This window comes from Pseudoliparis swirei, chromosome 21 (assembly GCF_029220125.1).
Source record: "Pseudoliparis swirei isolate HS2019 ecotype Mariana Trench chromosome 21, NWPU_hadal_v1, whole genome shotgun sequence".
NCBI lineage: Eukaryota > Metazoa > Chordata > Actinopteri > Perciformes > Liparidae > Pseudoliparis > Pseudoliparis swirei.
In genome coordinates this window covers 13,885,696-13,901,097 of record NC_079408.1, presented here as the reverse complement: position 1 = coordinate 13,901,097, position 15,402 = coordinate 13,885,696, and the positions used below count along the sequence as shown (strand labels likewise).

At 44.8% G+C, this 15,402-nt stretch overlaps 2 protein-coding genes across 5 annotated transcripts in view; one reads left to right on the top strand and one right to left on the bottom strand.

The window, feature by feature from the left end:
* LOC130212035 (RAS guanyl-releasing protein 2-like) overlaps positions 1-1,506 on the bottom strand; it is a 38,252-nt gene extending 36,746 nt beyond the window's left edge. For both annotated transcript variants that reach the window (XM_056443127.1, XM_056443128.1), the window contains exon 1: positions 1,370-1,506. The gene's annotated coding sequence lies outside the window, so the exon portion shown is untranslated. The remainder of the gene's footprint in view (positions 1-1,369) is intronic.
* Positions 1,507-1,530: 24 nt separating this feature from the next.
* Positions 1,531-14,960, top strand: alpk1 (alpha-kinase 1). 3 transcript variants are annotated; one of them, XM_056443124.1, is made up of 16 exons: positions 1,531-2,580; positions 3,929-3,992; positions 5,401-5,507; positions 5,766-5,920; positions 6,010-6,208; positions 6,412-6,471; positions 6,565-6,651; positions 6,726-6,802; positions 6,938-7,033; positions 7,529-7,636; positions 8,128-9,802; positions 10,715-10,862; positions 10,951-11,113; positions 12,293-12,479; positions 13,072-14,704; positions 14,926-14,960. In XM_056443124.1, the coding sequence occupies exons 3-15, from the start codon at positions 5,402-5,404 to the stop codon at positions 13,269-13,271; spliced, it is 3,261 nt and encodes a 1,086-aa protein (XP_056299099.1). In that variant the 5' UTR covers positions 1,531-2,580; positions 3,929-3,992; position 5,401; the 3' UTR covers positions 13,272-14,704; positions 14,926-14,960. The 3 variants fall into 3 exon arrangements, with proteins under 3 accessions (XP_056299099.1, XP_056299100.1, XP_056299101.1); XM_056443125.1 differs by lacking the exon at positions 3,929-3,992; XM_056443126.1 differs by lacking the exon at positions 1,531-2,580 and having other exon boundaries at positions 2,603-5,507; positions 7,532-7,636.
* Positions 14,961-15,402: the final 442 nt, after the last annotated feature.

The window sequence follows — 15,402 nt, the reverse complement described above, 5'->3', positions numbered from 1 at the left end:
AGAGGCCTGAAGTAATTGCACTGCGGCAGTGGAGGAGGACGAGGAGGACGAGGAGGAGGAATCGAGAGGCAGAGGCATTTTTTAGGTATTATTTTTTTTTTAAAGAATTGTTGATGTTTACCAGTGCGCTCAGGGCACTTTTAATCCTCAAAGTCCTTTCTTGTGAAAGCTCTCCCCTCCTCATCCCAGAGATGATCACGGGATACACGCTCGGCCTAAAAGGACTTCGGACCGACGGTCTCATCGATCTGCGCTCGCTAGCGACGGCCGATGTCGACGGCCGCCGCATTTGCATTCTCCGAATCAGGCGCCGATCTGTGGACACAGGGCCAGCTTGTCCAATATTCAAAATAGGAAACAGTTAATCAGCAACATGCATCTCCGGGCCAACATAGAAAAAAACACCAGAGTGACTTCTCTGGGCGCCGGGGCTGGAAGATCTGCAGGCCGCCAAGACTTCATAAAGTCCAGAGAGGCCGCCAGTTACAGCTTACAATCAAAATCCCACCGCTCGAGACATCAAAACATGCGTTGGATGAGACAGGGGTGGGGGGGAGTATAAGCGAGTAATCAGCAACCGACTGGCACTCAAAGAAGCCTCCTAATCTCTGCTGCTTTTGAGGGCGGCGGGAGTAAAAGAAAATCACCTTGAATCGCTGCTGCCTGAACATAAAGTAATGAGGAGGCGAGGAGGAGGAGGAGGCGAGGAAGGCACGTCTGACCTTTTCCATTGGGCTGACTCCCAATGAGCGGGGACGCGGCGTCCAGCGGCGAATTCATCATCAGCACACAGGTGGTTATTGGTTATAGATACCTTCCATCTCAGCGAGGTGTCTTTCCTCTCCTCCCCTCGGCTTGATGCCATGCCTGCAGCTGACTTTTGTGTACAGCTATAATCTCACCTCAGTCAAACAGGTTAGAGTCCCTGCAGCTCCCTCAATCTAATTTTAGCAAGAGGCGTTCCCCCCATCCTCCTCCACTCTGCTCACTCAGTGGTGCTCCTCTTCCTGAACATAATTATCACTGATTCTAAATACATGAGTTCAACGATAGTCGATGAAAATCTGAAACTACAACTCATGTCATCTACAAGTAGGTTGTGATTACTTTTTTTTGTTCTTCCTCTCAACACAAAGTACAAAGCGCATCCACGAGTCAACATGACATGTACACAACGCTGCGGCTGATGGTGAAAGAGGACAAGTCCTCACGTGATCGTATCTCGTAAACTCGTGTGTTCCAGGAGATCAATGAGGGGAATGAATGAACGAGCGCAAACACTCAAATATAAGCGTCTAAAAAAATTAAAAAAAGGCTCAGAGCAGAGACTCATGGAAGAGTCACGCGCGAGTTGTGGCACGTTGCTTACCTTCAGAGTTTGAAGGGTCCCATGCCTCGGAAGCCGGGGGCGGCGGTGGTAACAGTGTGTAGAGTAGTGAGCCGTGAGATGTACGCGTTACATCACCAGCGGCACCGAAAAACGTCTGTGGGAACACCGCCGCGGTCCTGCGGAGGGAGGGAGAGAGAGAGAGAGAGAGAGAGAGAGAGAGAGAGAGAGAGAGAGAGAGAGAGAGAGAGAGAGAGAGAGAGGCGCGCCGATGATATCGAAGCGCAAGAACTCATCAGAACAGGCGCACTCGGTCGGATCCCTCTGCGGACTCTCTGAATGGGCTCTGCGGGTGGTTGTTCGCGGCACATTAACCCTACAGTCAGCTCCTGGCGCGCGCTCCGACACTGCAAGTTGCATGTATGTGTGTGTGTGTGTGTGTGTGTGTGTGTGTGTGTGATAGTGGCTGAGCTCCCCCAGGCGTGCGTCAGGGTCGCAGCTGGACCGCGCGCCAAACTCCTCCGCTCGGTGTTCCAGCTGCGCGGCGGCAGAAGAGCCACAGTCCCGCCTGTTGGTGGTCGCGCAGCAGCACCACGGCCTGCACGCCACGCGCCATTACGCACCAGACCGAGCCAAGTGTTGGCGGCTCCGCGATGTCAATGCGTAATTCTTTCATGGCCGTGCGTGCCTCCACACATACACAGTTACACACCCCTCACATGTCCAACATCTTGACATGTTCTCGAGTGTTCACGTGCTTCCGGGTAAGATGGCACTTGTTTTTTTATATGTTTTATATTTCAGAAGCAGATATATGCTGCAGCTTTAGAATGGGCATTTCACGCATGTGTTCGTTAATAGACAAATATAATATTCATAATACTGCAAGACAAGTGGACTCAAGAAAAGTCGCATACAGCCTCTACCTGTTGCTATAGAACAGAGAAGCTCTCTACATGACGTCACATGTTGCTTTCAAGTCACGCGGGATAAAATAGGTGACAGCACTACACATAGATTCCAGTGTGTATTAACAAGGTAATCTAATATATACAATTGTTTATTTACTGTTTATAACTATTTTATCATCGCTGCCAGGTGGGAAGTTTGAGAAGCACGTAATCACACGTGAGAGCGCGAGGACTCGCGGAACGTGCGCTCTCAAATGGGAGTTGGCATAGGTCCGACAGCACTTGAAGGCAGCAGTGTGTAGTCCGGCCCAACCAGGAAAGAGGCGAACTTGAAGCTATAGGGTAGGTGCTGTTCATTTACTGTTTATGAAAATAGAGTTTAATCAAGCCATAAGAAGAAGAACAAGAATATTAATAATTATAATGATAATAATGATAATAATAAAAGACATAGGAGAGAGAGAGAGAGAGTTAACGTTTGATTATTTTGTATATCTTCTTCAAATGGAAGCATTGACAATAAAGCTGACTTAGACTTTGACTTAAAGTGGCGACACGAACAACAATGACGTGTTCACTGTCCATGTCCAGTCTGTGTAGTGTTTGTGAATCTGAAATGTGAAAATAGTTTCCTATACGTCCTATAAAACATCATCATAGGGTCACGTAATCCATTATAATGGATTTGGGTTTTATCTACACGCCTACAATAACTTGTACACTATTATACATCACAACATGCTGATTTTAATACACTCAGACTATTTGTTCACACACTAGTAATTAAAGTGTCAATTTAACACTTAAAGAGTACATTTTAGCACTCAGCCAGTGGACATATGGTCCCTATCGAGTGTTAAAGTGAAACTGAGCATATTGTTAACATTTCAGAGTTTACGCAAGTTGGTAACTGGTTATAAGAAGTGTTCATTTTGATTAACATCAGTCCCGAGTGTCAAATATAAATAACACTCGTAGTGTTATTTACATGTCATTTATATTTGACACTCTGGACTGATGCTAATCAAAATTAACACTTCTCAGTGGAGTGTCGAGAAAAATAATAACTCTTCCCAGAGTCGCATTAACTCTGAAATGTTAACACTATATTCAGTGTTACTTTAACCCGCTGTAAGCAGGAGACCAGGTACGGTGAAACAAAAGAACTCTCTTTACTGAGGACAAAGTCGAACATGGAACTCAGGTAGAAGGTGAAGTCACACTAAAGACTCACACGGGGAATTTACAACAGGTATTAATGACAACAATCTGGCAGGGGACACAGGAAATAATGGGAGTATATATAAGGGGGGGAAACCACAGGTGTAGAGAATGAGCAATCAGGAAGCCAGAGGAAAGAATGGAAGTATATATAAGGGGGGAAATCACAGGTGTAGGGCATTAGCAATCAGGGAGGCAGAGGCATGGCTGAGGGCAGGTGGAGGCAATGAGCAATCAAGAGACACTGGAGAAACACACAGAACTAACAGGGTGTTACACTAGATAGGGACCATATGTTCACTTCTTTAGTCATCATCATCAAACTTTTATTACAGACTCAAGGTCCAGATAGTACAAATCATTTTAAAAAACATACAAAACCACAAGCAAAACACAAACAAAGAAGTGTTAATGTAGTGTTAATGTAGTCTTTAAGTGTTAATTTAACAATGCCAATTCTACTGTGCAGCTTTTGACTCGGTCACGTTAGCCGTCTGGAATTCGATATTTCAAGACACACAAGCATCTGGAGTGTAAGTTGAACTCATAGTTATTCTAAAATGTTGCTTCTGCTAGAATATCAGCATTTTATATAAAAAAGCGATTTAGAGAAACTTACCGCAGTCTTTCAAGAATTAAAACGCGTGTGATGAGACTCAATTTGAAAGGAGAAGGAGGGGGCGGAGCTTCCCAGAGTAACGGTGAACGTTGTCATCATCACTGGGGGACTCTGGTTCTAGTTGTCATCACTCTGACAGTCAGTTCACTTTAACACTGAATATTTTACAAAAACATGTTTAACTCTATTTGTACAACACTCGGGGCTAAGTTAATTGTATTTATTCTTGCTATTGTTGTAATAACTCTGAAATGGTCTATATACTTTGACAATGAATGTTTAACACTGGGGAATTTACTGTGTACTAACTGTTAAATAGAGAGGAGTGTAACTCTGTAAGCAATTTTTAAAAACAGTCTGCTTTTCTTTTTGTCATGTTACATTTTTATTTAATTTTTTGAGAGAGATTTGTATTATTATTATTTTATTGTGATTTGTTTTTTGCAGCTGTGTAGAGTCTGTTTGGACAGCAGTAATAATGAGTAAAGACATACATAGGTATGAATGAGGGGGTGAATACATTCAAATAAATCATACGACAATAATGATCCTCTTAGCAGTGTCTGTGTTGTGTATGTGTGTGTGTGTGCGTGTGTGTTGCGTGGTATTGATTATTGATTGATGTTTGGAAGCAGACCTGCAGCCTGGTCTTTAAGTGGGATTCCTCTCCTTGAATCATGTTAATGCAGGAACAGGGGTGAAGGGTCAATTCAGGGGAAATCATTATTTCTTCAATCAGTTAAAATATACATGTAACAGAGACATCACACAAGGAACGCTAGTTCAGGTCAATTTTTATAACCTCCAACCCCAACAAACCTCCTCAAACGTAGATTTGTATCGTGCAATTACTGCTTGGAATTTAATACCTCATCATATATCTCATACAGGTAATTATTATTTTTTTTTTTAAAAAATGATTTAAAGAGGCATCATCATCCACTTGATATCAACTCTGACATTTTCCATCCCTTTTTGTAGCCATCTGATATTTCTTTGTATAAATGACTGACGTACTGCACAACATATACATCCGAGTCCTCGACTGCACTTTATTTATTTATTTATCTTGTTCTGTTTGTTTCTGTGGCAGCTGTCCCCAATCTGGCCTCGGCTGCTGACTGATTGCCAATCAGTCAGAGCAGCTGACTGATTGGGGACAGCTGTCACAGTTTCACGTCATGTTTTTGCATGTTTGTATGTATTCCATGTCGTCTCCTTTCTGTGGACCCCGAGAAATTTAGCGGTCGCTAAGGCGTCAGCTAACAGGGATCCAGTTAATAAACAAAACTAATAAACTAAACTTTGCCTCTGTTTCCCAGCATGGACAGCCAGGAGGTGGGGGGTGTGCTGCAGGAGTGCCTCGCAGCAGCTCAACGCTCCACCCAGCCCACCGAGGCGGAGAGGCTGAACTACTGTAGATGCAGAGGTCAGGCAGAAGATGGTGCTATTTGTTCATTCTTCATTTGGGAATGGGAGGAAGTGTGATTGGGATTAGAGTAGAAAAGAGAAGAGATGGTTTAAAGACAGCTCTAAAAGCATCCTTTACTCTGTGAATCCATGGAGTCCTACATGAATGTGAGGGCTAAAAAGGTCATTGTTTACCTTTTTAAGTGATGTTATTATCTCCTACACATTTTCTCAAGCATTGTCAGATAATTAAATTGATTCCACTTGTTTCCTGTAGACTCGCTCTGTGCAGAACTGGCCTCCCTCCTGCAGGAGGCCGTGGAGATGAAGTGGCCCTTTGTGCCCGAGAAGTGGCAGTACAAGCAGTCAGTGGGTGTCGACGACAAGACCAACCTCAGCGACCTCGTCGGCAAGCACCTGAGCCGGCTCCTGGTGATAACGACGTGGCTGAGAGACGGTTTCACCCGCGGTGTTCACTTCCCGAACATAACCGATATGTTTACGTTCGCTTGCGTCGCCAGGCCGTTCTCAAGGCGTCCATCGTGGCTCGGGAGGGGCGCGCGGCGCTGGCGGCCGTCTTCTTAGTCGACCGCTTCCTCTACTGGACGGACGAGTCCAGCCGGCTGTTGAAGATCACCAAGCTGCTCCACAGACGGCACCCTGGCGTTCCTGTGGCCCCGCAGCTGGTCATGCGGAATGCCAGGCTCCACTTTAACTCTGGTGCACGACTAATCAAGATTATAATGTGATATGTTATGGGGAGCCACTGGTACTGTGTATACGTGAATGGATGAGTTCACATTTTCTAAATCATCCTGTTCATTGTTTTTTTGGAAATAACATAGAAACTCATATGTGAAAATCCTCATTGCACAATAAAGAGATAAAGAGCTGGATAATCATTACAATCATCTTCCCTCCAGGCAAACTACAGAAGGCAGAATCCATCCTGAGCAGTCTGATTAACAACAGCGGCGCCACCGGTACGTGCCACGACATTCCTATTGCCTTTTAACAATGGATTATAATGTTCATTACAAGCTAAATGAAAAGCAAGTCATTGCTTTCTCCTCCAGGTTGTTGGGTGTACCACCATGAAAGTGACAGGGCTCTTGTGCAGGCCGTTGGCATTCAAGTACGTGGGACGATTCTGCAAAAGCTCGGTAAGTCTTGGTTCCTGAACGAAAGAAGAGTTCACTCCGCTCACACACTGACGGCTTCTTGTCTGCTCCGTCAGGCCTGTGGCTCGAGGCTGCAGAGCTCATCTGGGCCTCTCTGGTTTGCTACTACGCACTTCCACAACCTGATAAAAAGGTGCAACCACAATATTCAATTCAATTTATTTATATTATATCCATAATATTACAATCACAGTCGCCGTATTATGAGCTTGTAAACATGCCACACTGTTATAATAACCTGAGCTCTGCATGTCTGTGCATTGTTTAGGGCATTGGGACCTCTCTTGGCATACTGGCCAACATACTGGTGTCTATGAATGATAAGGACTTCCACGCTTTTAGGACTAATCCAGATATTGATTTGGTAAGTTTATCTCAAATTTATTTATTAATCTATAATATATATATAATATTATATACATATATAATATTTATATATATTAGATTATATATTTGATATATATATATATAGATTATTAAATATATATATATAATATATATATATACATATTTAATAATATATATTTAATTTAAAAAAAGATATATATATATATATATATATTGCTGGCTCTAACAGTTTCTAGGCTGTCACATGCAGGTTTCTCCCCCCAAGGACCAAAGATGAGCACACGGGTGATATATTTGTAATATCCTATATTGAGATTGCAGACTCAGCTCTCCTCTCAATCAGCTGGGGCTGATTAACAATCAACCACCAGCTGAGACCGATTAGACCTCGTCCCAACACCATTTCCCTGAACCACCGCCCCGCTCCACCCACTCTGCAGCCGAGCCTAAACACCCCGCTGCCACACTGGCTTCGTGTAACCCTCGTCCGTGTCTTCCTGGTTGTTTGCAGCAGTCGTTGCTGGGGGAGCGAAGTCACCGTCTCCTCTCTGCTGCACAGGCAGCTAAGATGGCGGTGGTGTACAGCCAGTACACTTCCCTCTACGTGTTGACCAATGTGGTGAGTCTTTCTCACTGTTGCCTCACGTAAATCATCATAACATATTGATGAAAATCTGACTTTTGTGGTGATGTCCCGATACCAGAAATGCAGTAGTCGATAACAATACCAGCGTAATCCCATAATTCTCAATACCCACTTTTTTTCAAATGTATTCATAATCACGAATGATCCTCTTCAAAAATTAAATGTTACAAGATTACATTTGAACACATCACCAAAATGTCATAATTGACCTTTATCCAATAGCAATGTTTACTGAATAGACTTCCAACGCATCATAATGTGATTTATGCAACCTGTGCTGACTGCTAACCACTAACGTTGCTAGCTGTCCTACCAATTTCAACACAGATGTGTCATTCACATCTGTTTCAGAATGTTGGCGTAGACTTGGTACTGAAGGATCCCTCCTCATGACATACCTCGGAGGTTAATATCTTACTTATTGCTTTCTTCTGCTTCTCTCTGGCCTCTTGTTCCCTCCTCAGGCAACTCAAGGGACCTGCTTGTTGTCGTACACTTTCTCAGTGCAGTGCCCGGCCTCTCAACGGCAGTCCTTCCTCCTGCAGGCCCGAGAGGCCTTTTCAATCGGCCTGCTCACCAAAGCAGAGGGCCAGCTGGTCACCAGCAAGCAGGAGCTCCACGCCTTCCTGAAGGCGGCCTACTCCCTCGCCGTGGTTCACAAATGGCTCGGCACTCCTCCGGAGGTTGTGGCGCAGGCGACTCAAGCGAGCCAAAGAGCTTTAGCAAATTTCTACGATTACTGCAAGGCAGACGCCCGAGACAAAAAGGACCTCTGTGCTGAGATCATGCGCAGTGTCGCCCAAGTCAAGCAGCTGTTGCGCGTGGAGCCTTTCCTCAATTCGGACGAGGGGTCTTTCATCCCCGACAGCTACAGAGACATCACGGTCACGTCGGTCCAGTTCACTCTGGAAGGCTTCGCCAAGGTGACGCAGAGACTCCAAAAGTACCGCGCGTCGCTGTGCGAGACGACCGTCGCACACTGCCGGAGGACCGCGGGCCAGACGCACGGAGAGGGGTCGTGTATTAGTGCGACCGTCGGCACGCTCGACACAGGATGTAGCACCGAGACCTGCAAGGTGTCACCCGGAGGAGAGGAGCCACGACAGAAGGGTTCAAAGTCAACTGCTGTGCCCCCACCTCAGAGGCCTGACCTGCCTACCACTCGGGGAAGCACAGATAACCTCGGCTCTTCGTGGCAGAACTTCTCCTTGAGCGGTTCAGGGTCTCTTAGGCCCAGCAGCAGCGTTGCCGTGGAACGTGAGGGAAATGCGCTAAATCAGAGATATCCGACCACCGAGGATGATGATGATGATGATCGGTCAGACGGTATGCTTCATTTGGCTGATGGGAACCAGTCTGCGGTCGGTTCCCAAACTGTACCGAGACCTGCACCAACTGCCACTTCCTCTTCCAATGCGATTGGCGATTCAGAGAAATTTGAAGTGTTCCGAGCTGGAAGAGAGACGCTGGGCACTGACGAGATTCCAGCTCAAACCTTATCCCAGCTAGCTCTTGGAACGCCGCCCTCCGGGTCGCTCAGTGACAGTTCTGGTTCCCAGTCGTCATGGGTGAACATTTCAGCTGACCTGCACTCTCCCACCATCAGAAGACCAGCAAAAGCAGGAAGCAGCGAGTCAGCAGAGGTTGAGAGGAGCTTCTTCCTCTTGGAAACCCTTGATTTTGAAACCGATTATTCAGCTCGTGATCCCACGGACAAAAAACACACATCTGGAGACTTGTCCAGGCCACGACCTCTGGAGAGCCCTAATGGTGACCTAGTATCTGTAAAAGCTGCGACCAAGAACTCCTCAGCAAACCCACAGTTGGCCCCAGAGCAGTGTGCTTCCACTGAACCCTCCACAGGGAGCTCATTTGAGGTAGTGGAGGAGCATCAGAGTGGAGACCAACGCGGGGAAGTTGCTCCATCAGAAGATGGAGTTGACCCTCTGATGAAGAACCCCGTGTGCTACAGCTGCCTGAAGCTCGGCGCTGTCGCTGACGTGGGCCCCGGGAGTCCATATGTGCTGACCCAGCAGGATTACCAAGCCCTCCTGGCTGGAGTTTGCCACGATTGTCTGCTGAAGAGACTTCATAGTGACGGGACCCAATTCAAACTCAAGACACACAGAACTGCCCATAGTAAGTTTGAATTCCCATATTGAACTTTGTCTTTATGATGGGTACATCTTGTTAGCCAGGGGGCAATGTGTAGTAGCCTATTGCATTGGATTGGAAGTGTAATGGATAAATTGCCATGACTTTGGTGATACTTTGACCTCAATATTTTCTTCAATGAGGAAATAGTCCTTTGCATCGAAACCAGCACGAATAAGGTCAGTTCGCGGCGAGTGTTTATTATGTAGAAACTAGGTTTGGGCACTAAGTTATAATTGTCCAATAAGCGTGTTGGAGAACTGCAACATGGCGGATTCTGTTGTAGAAGAGGACACGTTGTAGTCTACAACAGCTCTTCATATCTACAACTTGTCGATATGAAGAGCTCATTCTTAGCTAACGAAAAAACACAACGATTCTTATATTCATAATATACAGTTGTGAAAACATTATATATATATATGTGTTTATGTATGTTTTCACAAAAACATATAATAAATACAAATATATGTGTGTGTGTGTATATATATATATATATACATGCATTTTTTTTTTTCAACGAAAAAACACGATTCTTATTTTCATATTATACAGTCGTAAAAACATTATACATATATATATATATATGTTTTCACAAACATATAATAATTAATTAATAAATAAATATGTGTCTATATTTACATATACATATATTTGTATTTATTTAAACGAAAAAACACTTCATATTTTCATATTAGACAGTCGTGAAAACTTTAAACATATATATATGTGTGTTTTCACATAAACCTATAATAAATATAAAAATAAATAAATAAAAATATGTGTGTGTGTATATATATATATTTAATTTCTGCAAATTGATCCTCCAATATCTCACACTCTGGACCTTGTGAATATAACAACTGTCTTCTGATCTCTGACTGTCGTCTCTATTAGGCGCTCTGCAATTAAAGTTCTCCAAGGCAACGGGCCTGTGGACCGCCAGGGAGACCTGCGCTTACATCGGGGAGCCGATAGGCGTCGAGGGGAAGCAGAGAGAGGCGATATGGGTGCAGTTCTTACACCAGGAGGAAAGGTTGAGCAGGTATGCAGCTGCACGTTGTCGGGGGCAACCTGAGCCAGGAACCTAACGACTCGAGTGTCACGTCGTCTGTCTGTGTGTATGTGCTCAGCTATGTGGGGAAAGACTACTTGAAGCCAAAGGAGATCCAGGTCCACCTGAAAGATGTGGAGAGACAGATGACAGCCCAGCACTACGTGACTGCGTTCAACAAGAGCCTTTACGACAAGGAAGTGATGGCTCAGATCTTCTTCATCCCCTCAGAAGCACTGTTGGTGAGGCCAAATCATAGGCGCCATGGAAACCACCAAATAAATGTGTTCATTCCACTGAATTTCAGGAAAATAGATGAACCAGATGTTTAATTCAGTTTATTTTATCTGTCACAATTTGCGAATTGGCCTCAGAGGGCTTTACAGTCTGTACACATGCAACATCCCTGACCTTTGACCTCACATAAGATCAGGAACAACTCCCAAAAGATAGTGTAAAACCCTTTCACGGGGGAAAAAAAGGGAAGAAGCCTTCAGGAGAGCAACAGAGGAGGATCCCTCTCCAGGATGGACAGAATAATAGATGTCATGTGACCAGATGAACAGCGTTATATAAACATTTAATGAATATGAGTGTATGAATAATTAGTAGTAGGCATGGACCACCATCCAGACCTCTATGATCCATGAAGGAAGTAGAGAGGGGGGTGGGCGGAGTCACAAAGACTTAGTTAGTATGTTGCATTAGTATTAATATTACATCATTCATAATTGCCACTTTAATAGGACCCCGTTCACACGAATGCATAACTTATACATTTTTTTGGGGGCGGCTGTAGCTCAGTGGGGTAAGAGGGTCGTCCTGCAACCCCAAGGTTGTCGGTTCGATCCCCGCTCTCCCCATTAGTTGCAAGTCGAAGTGTCCTTGAGCAAGGCACTGAACCCCCAGTTGCTTCCCGGGCGCATCACTGCAGCCCACTGCTCCTTAATAACTAAGGATGGGTTAAATGCAGAGAACTAATTTCCCCTTGGGGATTAATAAAAGTATATATCTATATCTTTATAAGACGGCAGCGTGCAGGGCGGCCTGCAGCGGCGCATGTGTCGGTTTAAATTCTAACGTACTTCCAGTGCACCCTCCAGTTCTCAGTTTACAGCCATAAATAAAGTCTCTGCTCACTGTAGTTGAGCCAATACGGTGTGCTTTATTAGTTTGTAGTGCACTATGAGTTGTTTAAATGGGAAATGATGATAGTTTAGCGGCAAGTATTCTCTTTATCGTCTCTGCTCCGGCCCAAAGGAAGACATTTCATGAGGGAGTTTGGCCTGAATACCTCTCAAGTGAATGTTTTTAACAAGTGAGTAAAGCCGCTGGATTATAGGAGATGATTATATCATACAGCCATGTTAAAGACGGGCCTGTTGATGTTTACCTCTTTGTTTTCTGCATGTTGCGTATAGATTCTGAGCGGGCATCGGGTGGTGGGCTGCGTGACGGTGGAGCCCTACATGCTGGGGGACTTTGTCAAACTGACCAACAACACGGTGAAGAAGGACCCGAGCCTCGAGGCCACCGAATACGGCCTCGCCTTCGGACACTTCACCTGCTTGCTCTCCGACTACCAGGAAGTCGTTGTAGACCTGCAAGGTGTGTTTGTGTGTGTGTGTGTATTCCAAATCTCGTCATTTAAAAGGTATACACATATTCAGTATATACACTACCGTTCAAAAAGTTTGGGGTCACTTAGAAACGTCTTTATTTTTCAAAGTAAAGTCTGTTTTTATTCATGAAGATAACATTAAATGAATCATAAATACTCTCTACATGTTAATGTGTAAATGACTATTCTCTGGTGTTTAATGAAGTCCCTACAGAGGTGTATAGAGGCCCATCTCCAGTGTTCTAATGGTACATTGTGTTATCGCCTTAGAAGACTAACGGAGGGGTAGAAAACCCTTGAAAACCCTTTTTATGTGAGCGCAGCTGAAAACAGTTATAATGCTAAGAGAAGCTATAAAACTGGCCTTCCTTTGAGCCACAAGAAGAACAACATTAATATTTACCATAAAAATCTTTATTTCCAACCTCGTCAATGTCTTGACTATATTTTATATACATTTTTCAATTTATTTGATAAATAAAAGTGAGTTTTCATGTAAAAACACCAAATTATCTGGGTGACCCCAAACTTTTAATCATTAGTTTTATATATATAAGTGTGTCCTTTTCTTTTTTACAGGCTGGGTGACGGCTAATGGCAAAGGTCTGACGTACCTCACGGACCCCCAGATCCACTCCACCAGGTCCCCCAGGGGCCCGTCTAACTACGCCGCCAAAGGCCTCCGGTTCTTCCTGGAGGAGCAGCACGGGCCCGAGTGCAACGCCGTCTGCCGGCTGCTCCGGCTACCGGCGCTACGGCAGCCGCCGCATCTCCTGTAGCGGCGAGGAGTCGCCGGATGTCCAGGGTTTTTTATTCATGATGAAATCATCAATCCAGGTTTCTAATGCTCACCGTATTTGACTCTTCAGCTTCGATGCAAATTCAACATATTAAAATTACACTTTCATAACAAATGGGAAATAACCAAACTGACTTTTAACGTGTGTACGTCAAATATAAGAAAATAAGATGCAGCTTCTTCATTCATACACGATGGGGAATGAACACCTGTTAGAAGGTCAGGCAACCATTTTAATGGGAATACGTACATTTGTGAAATATATTCATTGATGGAACTCTGTTGTAAAATGCTGATGATGCTGTTTTTCACCTTCTATCACTCTGGTGCCTGAGGATCAAAAAACAAGCAGATGAATGTCGTCAGCGTTGATAGTAACTGCATTATAACCATAATATACATACAGGAAAAACTTCAGATAACCTTTAGTGTATGAACTCAACCTTTAATGTGTAATTTAAATGCAAATATTAAATCAAATGGAGAGAAAGACCCAGAGTGAATCTATAAGGTAATGCAGAGGTTAGACGAGGAGAAGCAGGTGACCTGTGTACAACAGTCACACACACACACACACACACACACACACACACACACACCTCCACCTCACATGACGGTGATGTCATCACTGGAGTCACGAGCCTCCCTCTCCAGCTGAAAATCCACTCCTGGGTTTATCAGCGTCCATCTTGTGTGAACAAAACGTTCTTTACCCCTGACCCACTGGCCGCTGACCTCGCGGTCTGCGTGATGTTTATGAGAAGGGCATCAGCACACGGGGAAGTTGTGTGTATTGTTCCTAAATGTAACAACTGTATCGTACACATCATGTTTCCAGATATAATATTTATTAACATGCAAATGATCATGTGTAGGCCCCCTCTTGGGGGGGGGGGGTCCTCCTCTATCGCCCCTCCCTCTGGAATTCTCTCCACCAAATCTGCACTTTAGACTATTTTAACAACCTGCTTTTAACCTGTGATGATAGATATGTGTGTTTTTGTTTTTGTTTCTCGTGGTTTTTAATCTCTCTTGTTATTGATTTATCGATTCTGCTCTCATGTGATCACCTTATTAAAGCGTTATACCAATAAAATGCATCATTATTATTATTATTATAGTGAACGTAAAGTGCACCTCCTCTGCAGGGAGAGGTGTATATGACTTTTTTTTATCTAGATCAGCTTTTCACCCACGAGGGCAGCGGGGTGGAACATAAACCCAGGAGGCAGGACTTCCTCCTGGAGCCTGAGTGTGTGTTTATAAGGAAGCAGCCCTCCTTTCAAGCACCAGAGTGTGTGTGGAGTGTGTGTGTGTGTGTGTGGCTGAAGCGTGGAGTCCTGAATATGCAGCTCCTTGTGGTGGTAACGTGCCTCCTGGCAGGCTGCCTGGCCCAGAAGCCTCACCCGTGCTGTAAGTACAACTCATCTCTTCTTTCTCACGACATTTTATTCTTTCCTCAACGCTCAACGTCGATCGAAAGTGTGTTTGTCTCTTGCCCGACATGAAGTGAGTAATAATAACAGTGATAAAAGTGAAAACGGCTCACGGCAACTGTGTCCAATGCTGAATGAGATTTATGTCATATTACTCAAATGTGTGTGTGACGTCGCTCCTCTTCTCCCTCGACACAGCGAGTCCTCCCCTTCTGAGCGGAGACCTCACCGTGGTGAGTCGAGTGACTTCACATTGTTGTTGCTGCAGGGAGACATTCAGGGTTAATTGCTCAAGGACACATCGACTAGGGCGGGGATTGAACCCGCCAACCCCCTGAAGGAAGGACAGACCTGCTACCCACTGACCCACAGCGTCACAAAGCAGAGTGACTGTGTGAAAGAGGGCGACGTCATCCCTCTCTCTCTCTCTCTCTCTCTCTCGCTCTTCTGTCCAGTTCAAACAGAATGAGAAGCTGTGGACCGGCGCCAAGTACCTGTACGATGCTCTGGGCCAGCGGATCCGGGTGATGGAGATCGGCACGTACGAGAATAAGTCCTTCACCTACGACGCTCTGCTGCTCTACAAAGAGGTGACCGCTGGCACCGAGAAAAGATGAACAATAACCCTTTTGTTGAATTAGAAGCACTCAGAGGCAAATACATGTGACCCCACTG

Bases quoted from the DNA above. Each gene is read 5' to 3' on its own strand.
- alpk1 (XM_056443125.1), top strand. From the start codon at position 5,402: ATGGACAGCCAGGAGGTGGGGGGTGTGCTGCAGGAGTGCCTCGCAGCA. The intron at 5,921-6,009 runs GTGATAACGACG...TTGCGTCGCCAG, and splicing joins AGCACCTGAGCCGGCTCCTG to GCCGTTCTCAAGGCGTCCAT. The intron at 9,803-10,714 runs GTAAGTTTGAAT...CGTCTCTATTAG, and splicing joins GACACACAGAACTGCCCATA to GCGCTCTGCAATTAAAGTTC.